Source organism: Phycodurus eques, chromosome 5 (assembly GCF_024500275.1).
Source record: "Phycodurus eques isolate BA_2022a chromosome 5, UOR_Pequ_1.1, whole genome shotgun sequence".
NCBI classification, from domain to species: domain Eukaryota; kingdom Metazoa; phylum Chordata; class Actinopteri; order Syngnathiformes; family Syngnathidae; genus Phycodurus; species Phycodurus eques.
In genome coordinates, this window is record NC_084529.1 from 30,855,175 (window position 1) to 30,873,133 (window position 17,959).

Sequence of the window (17,959 nt, forward strand, 5' to 3'; positions counted from 1 at the left end):
ACTGCCTTGGTGTGCGGTGAGTATTAGACAACAAACTACACTGAGCAGATTTACAGTTCTTCTTTCAACTTCTGTTTGCGCACACATTTTCCACAAATTGAAGTGAAAGATATGACTTTGTTCATACACTTTGTCTGGTCTCATGCTGTCCTGGGGCCCTGAATAAATGCCTCCTTTGGAATTGCCTCTCCTCTGTAGATCATTTACGGACGTTAAAATGAAAGATGACTTAAGTTATGTAAAGACGGCATTCCAGTGCTATCTGTTGATTCATTCATTCGTTCGTTCAAAAACGGACATGAATAAACATTTGCATGGAAATATGCCAGCATATAGCCGTAGGCTAGTTTCCATCTGTAGTCCCTCAGCAGGTTGATTTAACATTTTGAGTATAAACACAGCAAAAGTAGGATAAGAAAAATGAAGACATGAACAATACGAGAACCAAGATTATTCATCACTCTTCACTCTTCTAGAAATGTATTTGTGAGGTCACACAGTGATGTTGGACGAGAAGGCCTGGCTCTCAGTATGCACTCTAATTCATCCAAAAGGTGTTTTATCAGGTTGATGTCAGGACTCTGTGTGCAGGCCAGTCAAGTTCATCCACGCCAAAGTCTGTCGTACAGAAAGTATTCAGATCCCCTTAAATTTTTCACTCTTTTTTATATTGTAGCCGTTTGCTAAAATCGTTTAAGTTCATTTTTTCCCACACGCATGTACAGAGAGCACCCCATATTGGCAGAAAAAAAACATGAATTGTTGACATGTTTGCAGATTGAATAAAAAAGACAAACTGAAATATTACACAGACCCTTTGCTGAGTATTTAGTCGAAGCACCCTTTTTGAGCCAATACGGCCATGAGTCTTTTTGGGAATGATGCAACAAGTTTTTCACACCTGCATTTGGGGATCCTCTGCCGCTCCTCCTTGCAGATCCTCTCCAGCTCTGTCAGGTTGGATGGTCAACGTTGGTGGACAGCCATTTTCAGGTCTCTCCAGAGATGCTCAATTGGGTTTAAGTCAGGGCTCTGGCCGGGCCATTCAAGATCAGTCACGGAGGTTGTTCTGAAGCCACTCCGTTATTTTAGCTGTGTGCTTCGGGTCATTGTCTTGTTGGAAGGTGAACCTTCAGCCCAGTCTGAGGACCGAGCACTCTGGAGAAGGTTTTCGTCCAGGATATCCTTGTACCTGGCCGCCTTCATCTTCCCTTCGATTGCAACCGGTCGTCCTGTCCCTGCAGCTGAAAAACACCCCCACGGCCTGATGCTGCCACCACCGTGCGTCACTGCTGGGACTGTATTGGACAGGTGATGAGCAGTGCCTGGTTTTCTCCACACATGCCGCTTAGAATTAACACCAACAATTTCTATCTTGGTCTCATCAGACCATAGAATCTTATTTCTCACCATCTTGGAGTCCTTCAGGTGTTTTTTTTAGCAAACTTTCATGTGTCTTGCACTGAGGAGAGCCTTCCTTCCGTCAGGCCACTCCGCCATAAAGCCCCGACTGGTGGAGGGCTACAGTGACGGTTGACTTTCTAGAACTTTCTCCCATCTCCCGACTGCATCTCTGGAGCTCAGCCACGGTCTTCTTTGGGTTCTTCTTTACCTCTCTCACCAAGGCTCTTCTCCCCCGATTGCTCAGTTTGGCCGGACGGCCAGGTCTAGGGAGGGTTCTGATCGACCCAAACGTCTTCCATTTAAGGATTACGGAGGCCACTGTGCTCTTAGGAACCTTAAGTGCATCAGAAATTTTTTTGTAACCTTGGGCAGTTCTGAGCGTTGCCACAATTCTGTCTCTGAGCTCTTTAGGCAGTTCCTTTGACCTCATGATTCTCATTAGCTCTGACACGCACTGTGAGCTGTAAGCCATTTGTGTGGCTTTTCCTAATCCAATCAGTAAAATCAAACACAGCTGGACTCCAATGAAGGTGTAGAACCATCTCAAGGATGATCAGAAGAAACGGACAGCACCCGAGTTAAATATACGAGTGTCACCGCAAAGGGACTGACTACTTATGGCTGTGTGATATTTCAGTTTTCCTTTTTGAATAAATCAGCAAAAATGTCAACAATTACGTTTTAGTTGGGTTTTTTTTTTGTCAATATGGGGTGCCGTGTGTACATTAATAAGGAAAAAAATGAACTTAAATGATTTTAAGAAATATAACAAAGAGTGAAAAGTTGAAGGGGCCGGAAAACTAAACCTGGCCACCTCAGTTGGGAATCCTTCCACTCCATAGTTCATGTCACACGGTCATAAACATGCCATTATTCTCTTACCATGTATCGTCGCCTGTGGCTCAGATTGTCATCGAGCGTCCTCAAAGGAGTACACATGCTTGGTGGTGTTGGTGCCATCAGAACAGGCATCAGCAGAAACAGGCCTATGAGGACAACATGAACAGATACAATGCGAAGAGTGGCAAATCAATCCTTATCAGAATCTCAAGAAATCAACTTATTCCAATGAAAGGCCCCCATCCATCCATTTTTGTGTGTGACTTTTAGAATCTTTGATGTCCTTTTGTGGGGTTTGCAAGATAATTTGCCTTGGAAATGCCCAAAATGTCCTTTTTTCAAGCTATTCTAGTTCGTCTTTTCCAACTGGCAGTGTGATGTGTCACCCATGGATGGATGGACGTCACAATGACGGTGATTTCAAACCCACCCGTCTTGTAAGCCTTATACCGTTTATTGCTTTTTGCATTCAGTCGACAAATTGCGTACATGTCAAACTTAAAGCATGTCCCAGACTCATGTTTGACCGATGTTATACATTAAACAGTACAAAAATGTTGTTCCGACAGAAAGGGACCTTTTAAAAACGTAACTTTTAAGAGGAGATCTTTACGAAATCCCTTTTGCTGTTAAAGGCCGCAAGACTTGGAGGCCTCAAGCGCGAGCAGAGGAAGTTTAGTGGCTTGCATTTTTGACAGACACCAAATGGAACATTTGGAAATGCTACATTTTAATTGCTTGTATACAAATAGTTGGCTCTCTGGAGTGCCTTACCAAACCATCAAGTGTGAAATCAAACAACCGACTAAAGCTTTTGTTGACTGAATTTTGAGGAATTGTACATTCAATTTACACAACCCCACCACCCCCACATCGTGTTTCTCCACCCACGACCTGGAAGGTAGGCTGGCAGAAGAGCCGCCATTTTCATGACGTCCAAAAGGTAAGCAGCGCCAACACAGACACATCAGCAAACAGTCATTGATAAATCAACCCGTGGTGGCTTCACGCAAGCGTAATCTATTTGCTTCCAGCCCCATCCAAGCCGAAAGCCTTTAACCTTTTGAAGTTTCCTTGGAAACTGTCACTGTCTTTCCAGAAACAACCTCCAGCCTAATAACAATGTACGCTGTGTGTGTACCACATCTGTATTGCCAAATTATCTGTCATTCAACGTTTGTATGGATGTACTACTTAGGACTGGTTATATTAAACTGAGAGTCCTTTTAACGATCAAATGTCAATTCCTGCCGCCAGATTTGGACAACTATATCATAGATCATTTTACACTTGAGAGACTATGTGAGTCCCGGGATGCGCATGCCTGGAAACAATGAGTCCTAGCCCTGGAACAATAAGTCTTTATCATCACAGAATACAGATCCTCTGGAATTTGAAAAAATTGAAAAAGAAAATTGAAAAAAACGATATCTTTTCTCAAAAACTATCAAGCTAAACAATAGCATCGTTGATGTTGTTTTTTATGCCACTCATATAGAGGATAATAATTCATGTACATCCTTTTAAAGAACAGTTGACTTTCAATTTTAAAGAACATTGAACATTGTACTGTAGAAAAATAAATAAAATATCTTAGGTAAAAAATCTAAATAAATCAGACTCAGGCTCTGTCCGTAAAAACTGCACTTAAACAATTATGAAATATTTGACACATACAGTAGGTATGAAGTCATTAACCCACTAAAGAAGCCCAAAAATGTCTTCAAGCCTGACAAATTTGAATTTAAAAAAACAAAAACACCATGTACGTACTCAACAGCATTTGGGCTTTGTCACTGTTTTTAAATCAGATGCCATACATTTTAACATCGCTGTTGTTGTTTTTTTGGTCTTTATTTTTATTTATTGTATGAATGCTGTTGTGTTATGTACTGTATAATTGCTGCTGCATCTTGGCTTTTGAGAAAAAAAAGTAGTATCTCTCAATAATCTTTGACCTGAATAAATAAAGGATGAATAAAATGTAAAATAAGGGCCACCCTCGAGCTGCTCTAATTGTAATGTGAGACCCTTTCCTGTCAATCCAATGACGCTGAAAATGAGTTTGTTGAAGTCAACTACTGCCTGAATTCTGATATCATGTGCATTTGTGGTTATGGTTTATTAAACAGTTAACGTTCCCATATGTGGTGTGTTTGTGTGTGTGTGGCTGTACGTGTAACACACACAAACACGCACGCATACGATGGGTGTTAAACCATACGTCTACCGGCGTAGAATGAATATGCTTCATGTGTTCCTGCTAATCTTTGTGCGTCCCAGATGTGGGGCGCAAATCAAACAAGATCCCTGGTGTATTGCTTCTCAGAAGCCTCGTTAGAAAAGGTACAAAGCCCAACTACCAATCGTGTGCAGATGAAATGCGGCCGAATGCCATTCCTAAGATCAAGAGTAACAATCACTTGGTGATGTCCGCAAGACATTGATTCTGAACATCCTCAGATCCAATTTCAATGTAACCCTTCCCACATGTCGAGATCTAAGGGGTATACTTTCAATAACATGATTTGGACAACTCAGCTTCATTTCATGAAGAGAATGTTTTCTGACCACATCTTTTTGGTCTTTGTGTTGTGGTAGGGTGTACCCCACCTCTCGCCCAAGTTAGCGGAAATAAGCTCGCCTGATTTCTGAACTGGATTCGTAATAGACAATGTATGGCTGGATGGATGGATGGATGAGTTAGAAAGGTTGACAAAGCATCGATCCATTCTCTTGACCGCTTCTCCTCACAAGGGTGTGCTGGCGCCTAACCCAGCTGACTTTGGGCAAGAGGTAGGGAACACCCTCAGCCAATCGCAGGGCACATATAAACAAACAACCATTAGCCCTCACATTCATAACTATGGACAATTTATAGAGTCCTCAGTTCACCTACCATGCATGTTTTTGGAGTACCTGGAGAAAACCCACGCAGGGATACGGGGAGAACATGCAAACTCAACATAGGCGACGCCGGATTTGAACCTGAGCCCTTAGAACTGTAAGGTGGATGTGCTAACCCGTCGGCTACCGTGCTGCCATTGACAAAGAAGATCAGAGCGACAACCAAAGAGCAAGAGACAGGACTGTTGCAAGGTAAAAGTCTAAACAACACCTGGAAGTGAATCTCTCTCTCTCTCTCTCTCTCTCGCTCTGTCTATATATATTGTCGTGGTGAAAAAAATCGGGGGTAAATTCGACTCAATGCCCCATTCATTAGTACCATGTGATTGCCTGGTTATTAGTCCGGGGGGTAGTGTTTTCCTTTCAGAGAGCCTAGGCTTCATGGGCCTCATGTACAAAGACTTGCGTGGATTTCCTACTAAAACATGGCGTACGCTCAAATCCACGAAACGTGGTACGCACCAAAATATTCAGATGTACGAATCTGTGAGTACGCATGAATCCAAGCACATCGCCATGACATCTTCTGTTGTATGGATTGCAGCAGGTGGATACATGTGTATTGTACGTTTTGCCATCCAGTGGAAGAGCATTTCATTGTACTCCCTTTCACTGTACACCGCTGGCAAAGAAAAAACAGCAAACTTATGTTTGGATGACAGAACAGGTATTTTCAAACTTTGGGTCCAGCTGGGGACTCCTTACAGTGGAGACATTTTTCAAAGGATCCCCTCATAATTCTAACACCAATTAAATATCTCTTTTTGAAGACAAAAATGGCCGAACAAGTCGCTTAAATAATATAAATAACAACAAGTTGCTGTCTTCCCCTTTGTTTTATTGCAAAGCAATACAAATAAACCAGGAATATCTTCATATTTAATGACCGTAACTAATTTGATCTGATTCCCTGACAAGAAACATCAATCTGAACATGAAATTTCAACTGCACTGTCCAGTGTACAGGTAATTATTTCACAGTCACACTGGGTGATTTTTGGCTAAAGAGTTACTGAATCAATTTCCAGCCACTGAATCGTTTCGGATCGTATTGTCCTAAATGAACCATTATCGTCCTTGAATCGATTCGGCAACCACAAATCAGAATCAGAATCATCTTCATTTGCCAAGTATGTCCAAAAAACACACAAGCAATTTGTCTCCGGTAGTCGGAGCCGCTCTCGTTCGACAACAGACAGTCAATTGACAGAGAACACTTTGGAGACATCAAGTCATTGACAAAAACGGTCACTGAGCAATAAAGGGTTAATAGTTATCTGGTAATGCCGGTACATTTTATTTATTTTTTTTGACAATTGTACAAAAAGATGCAGAGTCCTCTAGAACTTAGAGCAGTTCGAAAGACTAATATTGCAATAGTCCGGTGCAAATTACCATTGTGCAAAGGGCGCCGAGACGATCATCTGGGACAATGTTGATGGTGCAAATGTTGCAGATACTCCTCAATCAGTATGCAAATGGAGCAGAAGCTACTCTGGCATGAGTGGCCAGTATTGGTCAACAACAGATATGCAAATAGTGCAGCGTGGCGAGACGACTACAGTGAGTGCACGAGTAATGTATCATTGGCCCGACAGAAATGTGACGACAAACTCAAGACAAAAAATTGCCAGCACGTTGCAATGGAATTGTAGGTTAGCTGTTTAAGACGTTGATCGCAAGAGGGCAGAAGCTGTTGGAATGTCTGCTAGTTCTAGTTTGCATTGATCGGTAGCGCCTACCTGAGGGAAAGAGCCGGTGACCGGGATGCGGAGGGTCCGAGAGGATTTGGCACGCTCTTGTCTTAGTTCTGGCAGCGTGCAAGTCCTCAAGGGTGGGCAGGGGGGTACCGACAATCCTTTCAGCAGTTTTGATTGTCTGTCGCAGTCGGAGTTTGTTCTTTTTTGTAGCAACACCAAACCAGACTGTGACGGAAGAACGCAGGACCGATTCGATGGCCGCTGTGTAGAACTGCCTCAGCAGCTCCTGTGGCAGGCCGTGCTTTCTCAGAAGCCGCAGGAAGTCCATCCTCTGCTGGGCCTTTTTAAGGACCGAGTTGATGTTGGTCGCCCACTTCAGGCACTGAGAGACTGTAATTCCCAGGAACTTGAAGGTCTCGACGGTTGACACAAATCACACGTCACAAATTGTGATGCGAATTGAATTGTTGATCGAACGAATCGTTACGCCTGCACGGTGGACGACTGGTTAGCACACCTGCCTCACAGTTCTGGGAACTGGGGTTCAAATTGGCTGGCGACCAGTTCAGAGTGTACCCCGCCTCGCGCCTGAAGATAGCTGGGATATCCTCACTGGGGACCCTAATAAGAAAATAAATGGATAGACGAATCGTTACTCCCCTAGACACCAACGTTGTCCAAGTGACTCCATCATGAGAGATGGTCCTGGATAATTCGGGAAAGACTTGAGCCCTTTTCCATTGCCCATCGAACCTGTCTTTTTCCTGTGTGGCTGTACTACATGAGAGCTATTTCCAGCGAGTTTGCTACGCAGCATTAGCACATATGTAGCGGCATGTACATGCTTTTGGCAACATCCATCCCTCCATCCCTCCATCCATCCATCCATCCATTATCTGAGCCGCTTATCCTCACAAGGGTCGCGGGAGCGCTGGCAAATTGTACTGATGCTCGCATTTCATGCTTTTCACATAATCTAGTTATCAAGAGATGGGGGGTTGCCAGTTTTATGATTGGCGAATTGCTTCTCAAATTCTTAACACTTGACTTTAGACTTGGTAGCCAAGAGACTTGACTTTGACTTTGACTTCAACTACATGACTTGACAAGTCATCTCGTTTAGAGTTGGAAATTAAATTTCAATTAAAACAGTTTGCCATGTTTTGAAAGAAAGAGAGATATTTGACTTGACTGGATTTGCTTGAAATTTAGTGGCGACTCGACTTGACTTCCTTGATTTTGTTTCCCCATAGTGATGTGGGACTTGCTTGAGACTTGAAGGTTATTGCTTGAGACTTGTTTGGGACTTGCACATAGGTGACATATTCTCACCTCTGCTAGGTATGTTACTAAATCTAGAAAACCAGCCGCCATTTTCTTTCCATTTCGCTGTGCCGGATATCCGGCACTTGGATTTAAGGGAGGTGCACTAAATAGTGTTTTCTCATTGTTTAACGCAAGGTAATCCTTGTTTTTTTTCCCAGTGACGTTGTTGGGAAATCCCTTTACCGCCTTGTTTTTGAAGTTTTCAATTGAGACGAGATTTTCTTTGGTCCTGACAAAGATGAAAATGTACCTTGATTTGGGCATCAAAAATCACACGTTCATAGGATTAGGAGGACTGTTGTGGAGCTGAATTGTGTTGGGGGTTAATCAGACACATTTTAAATTCCGGTAGGTGTGTCCTGACTCTAATTTGACATGAGTTTAAATGTGATTGGTTCATTCAGAACACAGCCTCATCCCCAGTTCTAAGAGGGTGTGCACACTTGTGCATCCACAATATCGCAGTTGTTTGTGGCAAAGCAGTTCATTTTTTGTTTTCAAATTAAGTTGTATAGTGTAGGTTAGAACACAATAATGGTGGGAAAGGTTTGAAAAGGATTACTTTGGTCTCCCTTTTTACATGACAAAAACCTGGCATTTGAACTAGGGTGAGTAGACGTTTTATATCCACTCTAAAAGTATATCAAGACTTGTCAGATCCAGACAAAAAGAATTGACTGGTTTCTATCTGGAAAGATAGAAAACAACTCAGCAATTGGCCTTTCTACAACAGTCAGTTTTGTCAACAACGTCTCTCAAAAAAACAGCACTAGTGATGAGACGTGTCTTTCGTCTTCTCATGCTCTATAGTGGTAACTGATGTTATGGATTTCAATTCTTAAATGTTTAACAACAGTGCGACCGTGACCACCCGTGTACCTCTCAAACGAGGAAGAGAACGTCAGGTCCAAAACCACTCCAAAGTATTAAACGTAGCTTATGGTAGCTTATGCACACAAGGCCCAGCGACTCCGGTCAGATGCTAAACTACAACGTTCATTGCCTGAACTCATATTTTCCAAATCAGGTACTTGACATGTGGGGGTGATTGTAATTTGCAAGTCAATGTCACCATGCGTTATACATTGCATTTGATAGACCGTAAGAAAACTGTCTCTATGTTGTAGCCATCTTCTCTAATAAGCATAGCTCTGTAAACACAAAGAATAGAGGGTAAGTAATACCAAACCAAATGTTGCAATAGCAGAGTTGCGCTTTCAAGACGCACTGTATCGTACAAGGACGCTTCATCCCAAATGCAAAGTGGTGCCCATGCTAAACAATGCAACACAATGGACCCGCTTCAATTCAAACGCGATCCATTCCTCTGATTTGTTCAGACTTCAAAGCAGAATTTCCCATAGAGAATAATGGAAATATAGGGTGTTGCAAAACATCAAATTCATTTTGTCGTCTAATAAAAATGCCAATTCTCACTCAAATAGTCGCACATTTTAATGACGTGTACAAATGAAATGTCACTTCAATGTTTTACGTTCTCTGTTTTTCAGGGTGAAGCATGACAATGGCAGTGAAAGGCAACGTGCTTGTTAGAATATGCTTGAACGCAAACAAGAAAGTGCCTTTTGAGGAAATTCAATAAAAATACACTAACTCGAAAGCAGATTATGACATGGCACAAAAAAAAAAGGAAAAAAAAAGGAAAACGTGTGTCCTGCGGCACACAGGTGGTGGGCATATAAAACATTTGTAAATCTTTGTGAAATATTGTGTCTTGCCCTTCTTGTAGAAGAAGTACCAAGTCACCAGAAAGCCAAAGAAAAAGCTAAATATGCCCTGGGTAGTTTAGTGCCTCTGCCAATGTCTTACATATCGACATCCATGACTGGCGTCCATCGATTGGAATAGAGGCTGCAAAAAGCCAAAGAAAAAGCCTTTCACGCCTCCTGAGCTGTGGTGGCCCGATATTTGCTGACTGGCATGCTTATAATAAAGATCAATTTGTATAACTTCAGGGCATTGGGTTCAAGAGAAGGTCCAGCCGTATTGTGTTTTAAACCGAGGTAGAAGTTTCTACGTCATGTCCATGAGGCTCGAATCTACTGCCTTTGCTCGAGCTGCAACGCACGCGTCGTGTGACGCACAGAACAAACAAGAAACCGCAATAGCTTATTTCTGGCTATGAAATTCTTCATTCAATGTATGCTTCCTATGTAAACATTCCCACGTTTATCTTGATGCAGTTACTGTTTGAAGACCACTGTCAGCCAGTTGGGCCATAAGCTTCCCTGTCACATGAACGTTCCAGACTACATTCTTTCAATAAATGGAAACAACATTATTGTGGACAGCAAAGGTCAATTTGTCAGTGGATCCTACTTCTGCTGTCACCATATCTCCTAACATTATATATATATATATATATATATATATATATATCTCCCCAGCATCAAAGGTTCCTCATTTTTCATCTTATTTTGGATTTCTTTTGCATCTTACCCAAGAGGGCTCCCAGCAGGCGGCCTGAGATGAACCGTTGGACCATACTCTTGGTTTTAATTCCTCACCTCCAGAGTGCTTGTGACTTCAGCACAGTGTGCGTGTGTATATATATTTGTAGCACACATATATACATGTGTCTATGTATATATATGTATGTATATATATGGCCACACATGCAGGGCAAGTCAGGAAAACCGCTGCACTACGAGCCTCTTCAGTGGGTGTTCAGCGCGCTAAACATGGGTGGTGGGACATCATGTCTTCATTGCAATTGTGGTACATGCTGGCAAAGGCAACGGAAGTCTCTCGTACTTCCGTGGGGAATCTGAAAACAAAGTATGACGTGCGATTAGGAAACAGACAGCAATCAACGCTGAACACTGCATATTTTAGCAGCTATAATCGGCGTGAATACTACAACAGGTTCAGTCACATTCTCGAACTGAGATACAATTGGAATACAATTGAAACAACGATTGTATTAGCAATGAGCATAATAATCGATTACTAAGAAGTGATTGATTCTGTGGAATTGTTCGTCGATCCACTGCATGTGAACTGTCATGTGACCAACTTGCAACATGGAATCACTGACTTCTTGTGTATGCTTTGGTCATGATCTTAGCTAGTATTGATGACACGTTATTCGGATTCCCACAGAGTTTCAAGGCAGGACAAGCGCGCTGCACTATGATTGGTTGTACCCTTAACTGCCGTAAGGCCCAATCCTTGCCCTAAACCTAACCATAACAAACGTCTTTGCGTTTATATGGTATGAATGTCATACGTTTGGGATGGTCATCTCGTGGTTACGGTTGTTTGTTTATATGAGGCCCAGCGATTAGCTGGCAACCAGTTCAGGGTGTACCCCGCCCGTCGCCCGCAGTTCGCCGGGATAAGCTCCAGCTTACACGCGACCCTACTGAGGAAATGCGGTGTAGAAAATGGATGGATGGATGACTTCAGGCCACTCGTCAGAAAAATGTCTGGACCGCAGAACGCGTGGACGATTTGAATTTATACTTCATGTTTACTGAGGCACCATCGAGACAATATTACATCTCAAAAATCGAGTTTTCAAAGTTTTCCTGTGTGATGTTTTTCCCACGACATTGAGTGATGTTCAACGTAAATCACACAGTTTAGTCTTCATAATTAGCGGGTTAATTAACGGTTTCTGTCATGAGCCATCCTGCAGTACCGCGGTTGGAGCCTGGGTGGCGCCTTGCGCCATCTCGCCCTCTCGCTCTCCCCTCTCTCTCTTTCCAGCCCCTTCCTCGGCCACGCGCCTTTCACCAATCAGCCCCCGTTACCACCTGCATTCAAGCCTGCCTGATCCCAGAAATCCTTGCCGGAGTATTGCAGCTTCTTCAGCGGTACAACGGCTCCCCAGTCTCCACATAAGCTACGCCATTCCCGCCGCCTGCCACGCGTTCCCTGCCTCCGTAACCGGCCAGCGCATCTCAAGGACCATCTACAGTTCCCTTTTTCAATAAACCTTTCTTCACAACCTCTCAGCCTCCGCCTGCTCTTGGGTCCAGTCCTCATCCGTTCATGATAGGTTCGCACTTATTAAATGTCCTGATTTTTGGCATCATATTTTTGGCACGGTTCACCCAATTTTCTCAGTTTTGGATGTGTTTAGACTGATTAGGGCGGCATATTGGTCGACCGGTTAGCTCATCTGCCTCACAGTTCGGAGGACCCGGCTTCAAATCCGGCCTCACCTGTGTGGCATTTGCATGTTCTCCCCGTGCCTGCACGGGTTTTCTTCGGGTACTCCGGTTTCCTCCCGCATCCAGAAAGCATGCATGGCAGGATAATTGAAAACAAAATTTCCCATGGATGTATGTGAATGTGAGTGTGAATGGTTGTTTGTTTATATGTGCCCTGCAATTGGATGGATACACCGATTAGCTTTGTTCATTTTCAACACTATCCATTTTTACATGGACAACAAGATGGTTGCATCAGATGGGTGACGGAAGAGCCCACCAGCGAGTCACTGTAGTTCAGTAGAGGAACAGGAGACATGAGGAGTGAAGCGCTACAAAAAGAAAGAACAATCACGAAATGTTCAGCCATCCGAACGGCAAGTTTTCAAGGCAAGTCTCATGTCCGTGACGGAATTTGCCGACCTCGCTGTCGAGGATCGAGCGCCGCGCCAACGTCACGCAGCAAGCGCAAGCAAAATAAGAAACAACAAAGCTTGGTGCTGAAAAAAAGAGCCATTTATTTTGTGACCAAATACGTGTCGGCAATATCCTGTGCACATACATTGAATTTCTTTTCTCATAATTTGTCAGTGTGATCAAATTTGCAGTAATAACTAATTGTTCGTATTATTAGTATTACTTATTAATATATTAGTGCGGAGTGTGTATAGCCACATAAAAGCTCCAGCACTTGTTTTGCCAACAAAAAGTAGTCTTAGTCATTGTTCTGGACCTTTGAGTTGAATATTCAGAAATGGAATTTTGAATGTGAACTTTGCGAATCCCTTATTTTAAGGTAAAGAAGTCATTTTGGTGTCACTAGCTACGTTCCCTTGTTGTAATTATCCCAAAGTCTGCGGTCCAATCCTTCTTTTTCTTCATCGGATTACGCCCGTGAACTTGCAATTGCCTCACTCTTTTCACCCACATATTGACAATGGCCTTGGGAGAACCAGTGACAAAGAATAATTTCGTCGGTGGCTTCAATTGAATTTGATTTCTGTAGCTCCAAATTGTAACAGAATGTCTTACTTTTCACAAAGAGCAGGGCTGGACGACAGTTTTTCAGACTTGCCACAGTAACATTTGAGAATGTCAAAACAGGACAGATGATTTTTCTTTGTCAAGATCTACTAGAAGTCATGAGATCTGATTTGCTATGTCTTAAGGCAGCATTTCTTATTCCGGACGACTTTTTTCAAACGTATCCAGCATGCGACCCCCGATAGGCGTCTTTTAAAAATAATGATATTGCAGCTGAGATAATCCTGCAAAGCGCAAGAGTACAAAAGGACAGCACTCGTATGGCTAAATTACAGCGCAGACGTGTCTGGGGGATCATGTAAATAATGACCCCTTGTCATCCTTTGAATTCATAACTACCGGATGATTTACGATGCGTGAAAATGCTTGAACTGAAATCATCTTCCCGGTTTAACTCTTGTTATAGCAACGTCTACCAAAGACAATGAAAGCAGTGTGCAAAGCTTATTTTTCACAACAAAGGCTCAGACCCGCAGGTGCAAAGGCACATCGCTTAAGAATGGGAAGGGCGGATTTGTGGCGGGCCAAATTCTATATTTAATGGGAAATCACTGCGATGGGCATGTTTCCCTTCTATGCAGAAACGTAGCCTTAAAGTTTATCATATGACGACAAGCTTAAATTTTGCTGAAACACTGAATCTGGAATTAAAAAAACTTGAATGTTATAAACACATGAGAAATCAGATTTGCGATAAAAGACATCAGTGGTATTTGTTTCCATCCATCCATTTTCTGAGCCGCTTCTCCGCACGCGGGTCGCGGGCGTGCCGGAGCCGATCCCGGCTGTCGTCGGGCAGGAACCGGTTGCCAGCCCATCGCGGGGCACGTACAAACAAACAACCATTCGCACCTACGGGCAATTTAGAGTCTCCAATTCATGCGTGTTTTTGGGATGTGCGAGGAAACCGGAGTGCCCGGAAAAAAACCCACGCCGGCACGGGGAGAACGTGCAAACTCCACACAGGCGGGGCCGGGGATTGAACCCCGGTCCTCAGAACTGTGAGGCAGACGCTCTAACCAGTCATCCAAAGTGCTGCCTGGTATTTGTTTGCTGTTTTGTATTTAAATAGATAACATGAATTCTTCCGTCTCATGTAAATCTTCTTTCAAAGGCCAACAACAAAACAACCCAAAGAAAATAAGGATGTTCTTCAATAAAAAGCCAAACTTCCAACTATTAGCAGTCCCTGCCTCGGAGATGACGAAGGGCATAATCTGCCTCGCACCTGCCTCGGACGTTAACTGTTTTCCTTTTTTAGTTGGGCCATTTTTGGGAAGGGGACGTGTAAATTTGCCCGAGGAGACTGGTAGCACAGTTGCTAACGACCGCACCAGAAAGGGAAGGGGCGTCCGCCGGTCGAGACTGATGGGCCAACACACGAGCAAAGCATTCTGGGATTTGTAATATTAGTGGCGCATGTGCTATATACCGGCGGGCCAGCTCGAATACATATTTGATATGGTCTTGCGGGCCAAATATAATGACACCGTGGGCCACATTTGGCCCCCGGGCCTGAGTTTGACTTACTTGCACATGATCCAGTTTGAGTAAATTAATAAAACTCGTTGATCACGACTTGTAAAGAGAACATTTTTTATGATTTTTTTTGGGGGGGGGGGGGGGGGGGGAACAGGCAAAAAAGGTGTGCGTGGACCGATGATGCAGACAAACAACATATAGACATATACACACGCACACATATACACATAAATAGACATAAAACAACAACAACAACAATACTTCTACGTCAAATCATAGTGCAATAAGGTGCTCGTGGGACTTTCCAATCAAAGTCTGGTTTACATCATAAAGTACTTGAACAGAGTATGGAGGCCACTTACATCTCGCTGCAATAACTATATGCATGTGTTTTTTGTTTTGTTTTTTTTGGGGGGGGGGTTTGCGGCACGTTTCGAAAAGACAGCTAAACATGCCAATATTTGTGTTCATATGGAGAGAATCAATGAACCTAGGATGCGTGTTTTTGGGGGTGTGGGAGGAAACCGGAGTACCCGGAGAAAACCCACGCAGCAACAGACGCGGGGCCGGGATTCGAACCTCCATCCTCAGAACTGTGAGGCAGACGCTCTCACCAGTCGGTCACCGTGCCGAATTGAAGTGAGACACAATCCACATACAACGTGTGCAGCATTTTACAGACACCTCATTTTTGAATACAATTCGTTAACATTCAGCGGTCATAGTTGACTTAATTGAAACCTGGGTTGAAATCCGAGGATTTGACTTGAAATACATATTAGTTGCTGCTCTGTTACTATCTACTTGTGTCTATATTATAACGCAATATGTCCCACGTGGGCTCGGATGCCGCTAATTGCGTTGCCTAAGTGTATACACGGCGCACTCATTCATCTCCAGTGAATGAGTTATAAAGTGAAAGTTAAACTGAATATTGCTCGAAATGGACACGCACCTTTTGCCCTGCCTTCAGTCCCAAAAGGTTCTGTCAGGTGCGCCGAGCTCGAATCCTGGCTGAGTGAGAGGATAGCAAATCCGATCCAGAAAAAAAGAGCGAGAAGTGTTCTTTAAGGGAAGCCCATCACTTGCTGCGCGCGATCAGGGACGACAGAGGAGACAAGACCGCAACACATCCTCCAGTCTAGAAATACGTCAAGTCCGCAGTTGCGCACTTATATCCGGCCTGCTATCAAAATAAAGGTACGCTTTCGGATTTCCTATCACCGGCCCAAAACATACATATCAGGTCTAAAATGTCGTTGTTGTTTTTGTTGTTGCTGTTGCTGTTGTTGCAATTAAACACTTGGGCTCTACAACTTTGAAACCTAATAACAATTACCTAAACTAGACTAGACTAAACTGTATAACCTTACCGATATGAAATCTGTATACCTGATCTTTAAGAGCCCGTTTTGTCACGCAAACACCAAAATAACAGCCCTACAGTACGCGTGCCTGTTGACGTCCATCAAATGTGGTGGACCTTTACTTTGAAAAGCGCAAGCGCGTGTGTTTGGTGTTCAATCGACAGCTTGCTGCCGAACGGAGGCCACAGTGGTCTCGCCAGTCCACGCTCACGCGTTGCCCGACCTCGCACGTTTTCTTTCACCTTCCGTCCCAACTGTCCCAACACTTGTGATCCATCCCGCCTTATTAATGTTTATACTGCATAACGCTCTCGGTGAAGACTGGGCAAGTTACAGCGCGCCGTGTGATTAGATTTGATGCGCGCTTCTTGTGTGCGGTTCATCAGACAGCCAGCAGAACGTTCAGTTCGCACTGCATTCCTGCGAGATTTCTACGTTGTCCGACCCTTGTGTTTGAAACTTGAGACAAATCAGCGACAGCCGTCAGAAAATTCCTGATGAGGAGCAAAAGCAAGGCTTGTCCCTCCACTGCGGTCAAGCCAGCCGCCCCTAATTTTGGTCATACTCGGCATTACGGTAATAAGTCGCCAACTCGCCGCGAAAGCCACCTTCAAAATAAAAGCCTCCCAATAATACCGACGTCAATGCTCTTCGGTTACGGAATGCAACCAGCAAAGTTCATTTGAATCTTGAGATGCATTTTTAAAAAATGAAGTTTATTCGATATCTTATGAAAAATAAATGGTAAACGGACTGCACTTATATAGCGCTGCATCTACACCATCACCGTGCCCAAAGCGCTTTACAAAACCACACATTCACACGCACATTCATGAACCGATGGGCGACTGCTGCCATGCGAGGCGCTGCCAGGCCCACTGGGAGCAAATTGCGCTTCAGTGTCTTGCCCAAGGACACTTCCACATGCAGACAGTCGTAGCCGGGATTCAAACCTGTTCTACCTACTGAGCCAAAGCCACCCTAAAAAAAACCCCATTGGTATCGCAAGACAAGTCCAGATCTGTGTGACAGCCCACCAAGGACTCCACGAAAAGAGGGTTGATGAAGATCTGATATTGTATTTCAAAATAAAAGTCTCTGAAAACTGCATATTTTGCTGTCATTACCCCTGACGGACAAAATCTGTTCAATCTTTTTAATGAGATATCGCAACACCGGTCCAGTTCTGGGGGACACTGCACCACCCCAGGTCTCCAACAAAAGAGGTCCCATCCAAATCTGATGTGGCATTTCAAAATAAAAGTCTCTTGAAATTGGTATATTTCACTATCACTACCACTGATTTCAAATATTCATTTAAAAAAATCTGAGATATCGCAACACCAGTCCAATTCTGGGGGACAGTAGACCACCACAGGTCTCCAACAAAATAGGTCCCATCCAAATGTGATGTGGCATTTCAAAATAAAAGTCCCCTGAAATTGGTATATTTCACTGTCACGACCACTGATTTCAAATATTCATTCCAAAAAAAATCTATGAGATATCGCAAAACCAGTCCGGTTCTGTGGGACAGTACACCACCCCAAGTATCCAACAAAAGTGGTCCAACCGAAATCTGATGTCCATCCATCCATCCACTTTCTACCGCTTATCCTAGGTCGGGTCGCGAGGGCAGTAGCTTTAGCAAGGACGCCCAGACTTCCCTCTCCCCAGCCACTTCCTCCAGCTCTTCCGGGGGGATCCCGAT

At 43.6% G+C, this 17,959-nt stretch overlaps 1 protein-coding gene across 5 annotated transcripts in view; it reads right to left on the reverse strand.

Moving 5' to 3' along the window:
• Positions 1-16,003, reverse strand: part of il34 (interleukin 34) — a 30,614-nt gene extending 14,611 nt beyond the window's left edge. The window contains exons 1-4 of one of the 5 annotated variants that reach the window (XM_061676250.1): positions 15,837-16,003; positions 12,636-12,687; positions 10,638-10,965; positions 2,287-2,390 (exon numbers count right to left, since the gene is read on the reverse strand). In XM_061676250.1, coding sequence (XP_061532234.1) covers positions 2,287-2,390; positions 10,638-10,683 — 150 coding nt within the window. In that variant the 5' untranslated portion in view covers positions 10,684-10,965; positions 12,636-12,687; positions 15,837-16,003. Of the gene's footprint in view, positions 1-2,286; positions 2,391-6,893; positions 9,783-10,637; positions 10,966-12,367; positions 12,429-12,635; positions 12,688-15,836 lie in introns of those variants that run through there. The other 4 variants (XM_061676249.1, XM_061676251.1, XM_061676248.1 and 1 more) reach the window with 4 other exon arrangements.
• Positions 16,004-17,959: the final 1,956 nt, after the last annotated feature.